This window comes from Neofelis nebulosa, chromosome 14 (assembly GCF_028018385.1).
Source record: "Neofelis nebulosa isolate mNeoNeb1 chromosome 14, mNeoNeb1.pri, whole genome shotgun sequence".
Lineage (NCBI taxonomy): Eukaryota > Metazoa > Chordata > Mammalia > Carnivora > Felidae > Neofelis > Neofelis nebulosa.
The window spans coordinates 19,198,159-19,206,382 of NC_080795.1; the positions used below are offsets into that span (position 1 = coordinate 19,198,159).

At 35.7% G+C, this 8,224-nt stretch overlaps 1 protein-coding gene across 1 annotated transcript in view; it reads left to right on the forward strand.

Annotated features, from left to right (window-relative positions):
* C14H8orf34 (chromosome 14 C8orf34 homolog) overlaps window positions 1–7,887 on the forward strand; it is a 407,132-nt gene extending 399,245 nt beyond the window's left edge. Inside the window, 2 exon segments of the mRNA XM_058699771.1 lie at window positions 3,800–3,859; window positions 6,945–7,887. Coding sequence (XP_058555754.1) covers window positions 3,800–3,859; window positions 6,945–6,952 — 68 coding nt within the window. The 3' untranslated portion in view covers window positions 6,953–7,887.
* Window positions 7,888–8,224: the final 337 nt, after the last annotated feature.

The following is an 8,224-nucleotide window of genomic DNA, read 5'->3' on the forward strand; positions in this document are numbered from 1 at the left end:
TTCCATCTCTATAAGCTAAAAAAAGGAGGGAGGGGGAATGTGTGCCTAGAGAGTATCAAGAGAGGAATTATTTCACCGAACACAGAAAGAGTTTGTATCATAAAGTGCTATAAAGCTTGAAAATAAGAAAAAGTGACATATAAAGAAACAAGCAGTAATACATTTGGCCAGAAAATCTGCTTTTAATATAAACTTCAACCTTGATTTAGTTAAATTTACGCTGTGTTCCAAATTGTTATCCACAGGCAAAGTCATCCAGAAAATTAAGGGAGGCATACGTGATAAACATAAAAATTAAAATTTTGACAGAATAAAATAAATAACGTTTAGTAACTACATTAAGCGTGTTTAAAATCTCATAGTTCGATATTAAAAATAGAACAACTGTTCAAAGCATGCTGCCAAATTTCTTCAGAATGAGTTGTTTTGAAATGTTGACTAAATATCCCAAAACTATATATCAACTGCAGTATAATTAAACATTCTTCAGACCAAAAACATAGCTTTTCTTTATATTCTTAAACATATGTTATATGTGACTTTCTCCTTCGTATTAGGACACAAGGAATTATCCATTTGTTAACATTTAAAAAAAAATTCAGCAAGTTTCTACTAGTTATGCCAGGCTTTATAATTTATAAATTGCTTCCACGTATTTAATCTCCAAAACTAACCTATTAGGGAAAATTTCTTCTTAAGTTCCTATTTTATATTGTAATTATTCAGCACATATTTATTTAAAAAACATTTGTATATTCACTGTTGATTTACTTAACAAATAGTTACTGAATGAATTGGATGAATGAAGGAATGAAGAAATTTAGTGCGTCTTGGTTAAGTGATCCTTGAAGATCCCTTGAGGAGTAGCCAAGCCTAAATATCTTCTGATTATTCAGGGAGACCACAATGTCTAGCAACATAGACAATAATAAGTGGTTTATCAGTCTACACAACAACACATGATGTGTTCGATAACATTCCATATGTTCAGGGTGTTGTTCCTCAGCAGTAATGATAATTCAATCAGAGTTGCAATGAACACAGAGCATTAATGCAATATTTACATCAGTCCCTACGTGTCATGTGGGATCACTGCCTGAGGTGATTTGTGTGGCTGTTTTTCACCGAATTAACCTGTGCCTATGGCATTTAAGAAGAAAATAAGAATATTCTATGCTGTAAACAAAATATTATCTTTATTTCTCGACTTTATGGCTACTCTTTTGCTTACTTTTTCTGCCCCCACCAAAGGAGCTTCATTTCTTACCTCCCCATAGGTATGGGGAGTAATGGGCCATCCTCTGGATAAGCTGTGCTGTTTCACAGAGGGAGGCAGTGTAAGGCTGGATACCTAAGTCAGTTGCCATATAAGAGTAAGGGTCATGCAAAAAGTTCAGTTCAGAAACTTGAGATCAGTTAATTCTGTCTTTTATTTCTGTTATCCTTGGCCGCTTTGCCTTGCCCCCCTGCCCCTTATCAAAATAAAACCTCCTCATGTATTTGTTTTCTTAAGCACTGTGGATGTATTTCCCAGATTTTTCCACTGTGCCCTATGGAACTGGAATTTTATTTGCAAACCGATTGTCTGGCAGTGCTATCCAAAGAACACTCTTCATGCCCCTGCTTATTTATTTATTTATTTATTGGCCTTATTCGAAATGTTTCCTGGAAGACACAGCTTCCCTTATAGCCTTTCCCAGGGGAAACTGTCTTTCTTTCAGTTGCCCTGTGTTAAGCACCATGAGGTAGCACTACCATTCTACCTGAAATTCCCCTCCTTTATAGGCACATGCTATTTGTCTAGCTGTCCCGTTTCTTTCCTTGTCACTGTAATCCTACCAATCACGCCTGTTGTTTCATGTGGGGTGCTTACATTTGAGTCATTGCTTTTCTCTCCGCACCAATCTTATCATTAAGAAAATTTAACTCCTACTTGGGAGACTTATCCACTGTCTCACTATTATAATTCTTTGGCCCTCTCAAATGTAGCAATCTTCTAAGGCAATGTATTTTTTTTCTTGTCTAATGTGAAATAGCATCCAACTCTAAAATCTTAGACTACTGTAATGCATTCTCTGTCCCAAACCTTCTACCCTTAAGATTATCTATTTCCTACTAAACCTACACTTCAATTTTATTTTCGTACTTTGACACTTTGCTACTCCTTCTCTTGAACTATATGCAACTACATCTGGCTTCATCCTTCACCCAAAAGTCCATGCCATACAGAACAGTGATACACAAAGTGCGGTCCACAAACCAGCAGCATCAATATTAGCATCCGCGTCTCTTTGGAAGTTACAAGAAATGCAACCCACAACAACTAAGTCAGAAAGTCTAATAGCAAAGCCCAGCAACCTGTGTTTTAAAAAGTCCTTCAGATGATTCTGATACACTTCAAATTTTAGAACCACTAAGAGAGATCATTAAATGCATCATTATTTTATTCAAAACCCTTCCATGTGTAAGATTTCTAAAAGTTTATCAAGTTCTCCAGCTTTATTCAGCATCCATTTTCCACATATAATCACCACTTTTGATCCAAATTTTTCTGTAGTTCCTACTTATCTGAATTTGAATACCGCAAAACTATGAAATGCCTACTGCTTAATGACTCTTGCAAAGGTGTTTCCCTTATAACCATCCTCCGTGGGGGATCCTGAGCTAACTTGCTCAAAGTCATGTATATACATAAGGGTGAAACCAGAATTGGAACTCAGGTGTGTCTGAGTACAAAACCCATGCTTTTTCAATTTTGCTGCTGAATTATGTGAAACAGCAACTGTACTGATATGAGTTTTTCACTCCAGTTGGAACAGAACTTACCAATGGATCTCTACAGATGTCTTAAAAAATGAGTTATATGAAAATCTATTATCAACTGATAAATATCAAGTTATGTAGGACTTCTAAGAGCCTTTGATATGATGGTGTATAAATTTCGATCCTCCAAAAAGCAGATATGGTATGTTTCTGTCCCAAATTCCTTAACCAAAGAACCATTTTTTGTGGATCATTCATAAAAACACCATGCAGGGCGAGCATTCCAAGATCTGCTTTAGAAACTTGGACTTAATCTATTTCCTTTCTCTTCAGGAAATGTGAATTGCTCATGTCCCTTAATCCCTTTATTTCATCTGCTTTTATCCTCCATTCTATTTCCCCACTCTTTTAAACTAGAATACTCTTTGCCTTTGTCCCACAAGCCACCGCTCTTTTCCCTCAGGGATGCATTCAGAGGAATTACATTCAGCATGTGATGTTATGTGCCAGGCATTATGAATAGAGTGTATGTGTATTTATATGCACTACTTTTATAAATTTCATAATAATTTTGTGATGATGATGTTAAATTGCAAATGTGATCGTGTAACAACTCTGTGATGTATATATACCCAATCCTGACTAAGTTGTGTGAGGATAGCGACCGGAATAGCAATCCTTTCCTGCCTAACCCATGCTGGCTTAAGAAATGAATGTGATTTATGTGAGATCTTCTTGAAGTCCGCATGTATATTCACAACACTATCTGGAGGCTGGAGGGCATCTTGCCCTAGAATTTATTTCAAAATCAGCAGAAGTTTAAATTGAAAATGACCAGCGTATGGAATAAGAATATACATACCATGAAGCAAGTTAACTTACGTGTAATTGCAGCTCACTATATACTGTAAGTGTAGTTTTTTGATATTAATTTTGATTACCCTGCACTAGAAATTGTTTAAACTGCTAGGAGATTGTGTTTAATAGATTTTTTTTCCTGGTCCAGCATATTCTCTCTTTTTCTTTCACTGTGCAGGTTCTGCTGATCTTCTCCTTTGTGTCCCATGCTCCTCTTGTCCTACACTGGTCTACTCTGGTATGTTTGCTCAGGGCACTTAATACCAATGTCAGGTAATTATCGGTGCTATCTTCAACTGCTCAAAGTTTGGATTTGTTTAATGTACAGTTCTCATGGTCTATCATGAGAAAGAGGCTTCCCTTCTACTCTGCATAATGTTTCCTTTTTCTTTTTGTCATATTCTATGGATCTCAGGCTTCTCACGAAGTCTGTATTCTCCTATGCTGAAGTGAATTGAATCCTTCCTCCTTGGCAGGAAAATCCACTTCAGATATATTTGAGATGAAAACATGTTCCCCCACTGTGAAGATCATGGACTTTGTGACACCATTAAATATATCTTGGAGATACAGAATCTCAGAACAATTTTACATCCATGGGCATGAGGTTACTGTATGAACTGGATATGTAAGATGAAGAATTTGCAGTTTCTTCTCCCACGTATGTCACAGAGAGAAGCGAAAGGTTGAGTTTGTCCTTAGCAATAACAGAATCACAGAATATCAAATTTAGAAAGAACCATCTGCTTCTCTCCCAATTTAATGCTGATCTCTTCTCCAGAATGCCCCTACGAAATGACCATGCAATCTTCACTTGAACATCTTGAATAATAGGAAGTATTCTACCTCCTGTGGCTGTTCATTCAATTTTATTCTGGTCTAATTGCTCATCAACCTAATATTGAGAAATCATCTAAAGAGATAATTTCTGCAATGCATCACTGTGTAGTTAGCAAAATATTATGTTCATTGCGCATGTTTTATAATAAAACAAAAAATGTTTCATATTAAAACATGGAAAACATGTAGAAAAATGTGGACAGCCCAACGACCAATAAAAGATGACTTATTTAAAAAGTATAGCAATCTATATAATGGAATACTGTACATCTTATGAAGGTTGAGATATATATTCATTGGATAAATACATATATTTATACTGATAGTAACTGGATCCATCTATCTATATCTATATATATTCTGTTGTGGAAGCATTTTTATAATACTGTTACATGAAAAATGAGTTACAAAACAGTATATTAAATATAATTCACTTTTAGTTATATACAATGGATAGACGCATACACGATCATATATTTACATCTGCAGAATACTGTCTGGATGGTTACAAACAAAAATGTCTTGAAAAGATATCTGTATCCCCATGTTCAGTGGTATTATTTACAATAGACAAGATATGGAAAAAACTTAAGTGTCCATCGACAGATGAATGGATAAAGAAAATGTGGTACACATATACAATGGAATATTATTCAGCCATAAAGAATGAAATTTTGCTAATTGCAACAACATAGATGGAACTTGAGGATGTTTTACTAATTGGAATAAGTCAGACAGAGAAAAACAAATACCATATTATCTCACTTATATGCGGAATCTAAACAACTGCAACAACAAACACTAAGCTCATAGGTACAGAAAACAGATTGGTGGTTGCCAGGGTCAGGGATTGGGCAAATAGGTGAAGGTGGTCAAAGAGCACAAACTTCCAATCATGAAGTAAATAAGTCATGGGGATGTCACATACAGTATGGTGACAAAAGCAGACAGGTAGGCAAACAGTAATGCTTAAGTTGTACAAAATGTTCAAAACCTACTTTAAATGAAATTACTTTCTGTTGCTCCAAAATCTGGATCCTTGTAGTTGCCTTATTTCTGGTTCTTTCTGTAAAACAGACAAAAATTTTATCTCTCGGGGCGCCTGGGTGGCTCAGTCGGTTAAGCGTCCGACTTCGGCTCAGGTCATGATCTCGCAGTCCGTGAGTTCAAGCCCCGCGTCGGGCTCTGTGCTGACAGCTCGGAGCCTGGAGCCTGTCTCAGATTCTGTGTCTCCCCGCTTCATGCTCTGTCTCTCTCTGTCTCAAAAATAAATAAATGTTAAAAAAAATTAAAAAAAATTTTTATCTCTCTTCCACATAATAATTTTACCATTGTAGGAACACAAAAACCATGTTGTTCTCTTCGTTAGTCCTTTACGTGTTCTTTGTATGACTTGCAGGTATACGGCCCTTCTACCCAAGAGATCTGAATAAGTAAATCATTCATCCGATTCATACTTAATAAAGAGCTCCAATGAAACAGGAACTACGCCAGAGAATGACATGTCACTATCATGTGACGAAATCACACAGTGAACATTGTTTACATAAAAGACTCCTGATTATCGTTATGTAGGCATTAGGGTGAGATCAGTGCACGCATCAGAAGAATTCTACCTTGACTAGTGGTTGAAGGGGCCTGAGAAAAGTGGTTTTTAAGGCTAAGTCCTAAAGGAGTAGGATTAGTTAGATAAAGGAGTTAGCTGGGGTTGGTTGGAATAAGTAAGGCATTCCAGAAAGGGAAAAGTATGTGCAAAAATAACTGGGCTCCCTTCTTTCCTCTTTTTCTTCCTTTCTCCTCTCCCTCTTTACCATCAAACAAATACTTACTGAGCAAACACCATGTGCAAAGTATACTTTCAAGTCCTGTAAGTAAGTTGGAGATTCGTATTTTTCTTTCAAAGTATTTATGGTCTGGTGAGTGAATCAGAAATATTAAATATAGCTCAGGTACAAAGCAGAAGAAACAGGTATTATCAAGTATTCTAGGAGCATGGATATTTCCCTTGCCCTCCTAATCATAGTCTCCTGGGGGAAAAAAAAATAAAGGAATTATTTTCAGTCAAGAAATATGGGCACATAGTTCCAGTGCTGAAGAAAGGACTTGTGCAGCCTGATCTATCTTATGCCTCTCTAGCCTTCTCAATTCAGCTTTCATAATTCCTTTCAAGATAGTAAATGTGTACACACCTCACAAGTATTTCTCATTGGCCATATTTAGAGAGCAACCATTCTATTTTAACCGTCCAAGATGTCCCTAGAATATCTACTTCTAATTATATATACAAAAAAGGTTTATACAGATTCCAGAAATTGACATCCTGGCAGCAAAATACAGTTGATAAAGGTAGGATCTAAGGTCAGTGCCATGGTAAAAGTTCACACAGGGTATAGGAAAGCATTAAAGTCCCTAACTTTCTTTTTATGCTGCACTGTAGAAGTATTATTAAGCACATTATCCTTTGTTTTGTTTCTCCCCTACAGGTCTGTGAAGCAGGCAGAAGTTCCAGGTGGTCCTTAAAGAAATTGCAATTATTCAAATCCTTATGTATAGTTCTAATTTTATTTACTATGTGTAATCACTTAGAGAATGGTTATTTTTATAATATCAATAATAAACAAGTACTCTTGTAACCAGGGGGTGCCTAAAGGTGTAATCAGAGAACACTAACCCTGGCAAAGGATTCTGGGGTGGTCAGGATGTCTGCTGCCTTTTGACATGGTTAGTGTCCTGGGTTTAGATTACTTTATACCCAGTTATTAAGATTACTATTTGATACATTAAATATTGCCTGATTCAAATAACTTTGCTTAAAATTTTTCTGTATTTTAACTTGTGTAGGGTTTTCTACTTCTTATATTTTTATAATATTTTCTCATTTTTTAGATTAATAAACATTATACTTATCCACATGTGCCAAGATGTGCCATTTAGGTCTCTCTGGGAGTTAGCTGTTTGGTATCATCACCTGCCATGTGTGTTTTGTGCAGCAGCAAGAAGCATATTCTCTACCACTGCTCCTTCCTATGATTATCTTCCCTGTTCCTATCAAACAAATAACTGATATGTTAATTTAATAAAGCAGATCAATAAGGAATGAAATGCATGCCCCAGATCACATGCAATGAAAATTGTTGGACCATTTATCCAATTATTGAGCCCAATTAAGGTTATCCATTTTGCATTTGATGTATGCTTGCTTCTGGAATATATTCTGCACTGAAGCTAAGTGAATGAATCTAAGTAAATCTATTGAGTATCTCTATTGTCTGTTTTATCTTATTTGTCTGAACAAATACCTTATCTTATGTTTCTGAACCTTTAAAGGCATATGGTTAAATTATAAATTTGCCTGTATTGCTGTGAAAGAAACAATGTTAAAGGCAAGAACATGGCTAAAGAATAAACAAAGAAGTTCTGATTGTATGAATGGAGTTACATTCCTAAATCAACTAATATAATAAGTTTTCTTACATTAACATTTTCATGTGCATAGAGACTCAAGACTAATTTTCACAAACGTTACCGGTTTTTATAGGTAGAAACAAATTAAAGGCTTAAAACACAGTACATTTTTGCGCAGAAAAGCAACAAGAGAGTAAGTTTATGAGAACAGAACACTCCTCTATTTAAAAATCCTTGTGATAAAGAACATCTTCAAAAATATTTAACTGAGGATCGAAATGTTTTCTCTATTAGGGATAGTCTTTCTTTAATATATGTCATCCCTGATGCCCTCATCTGAGCCAATTTGCCTCCAGCC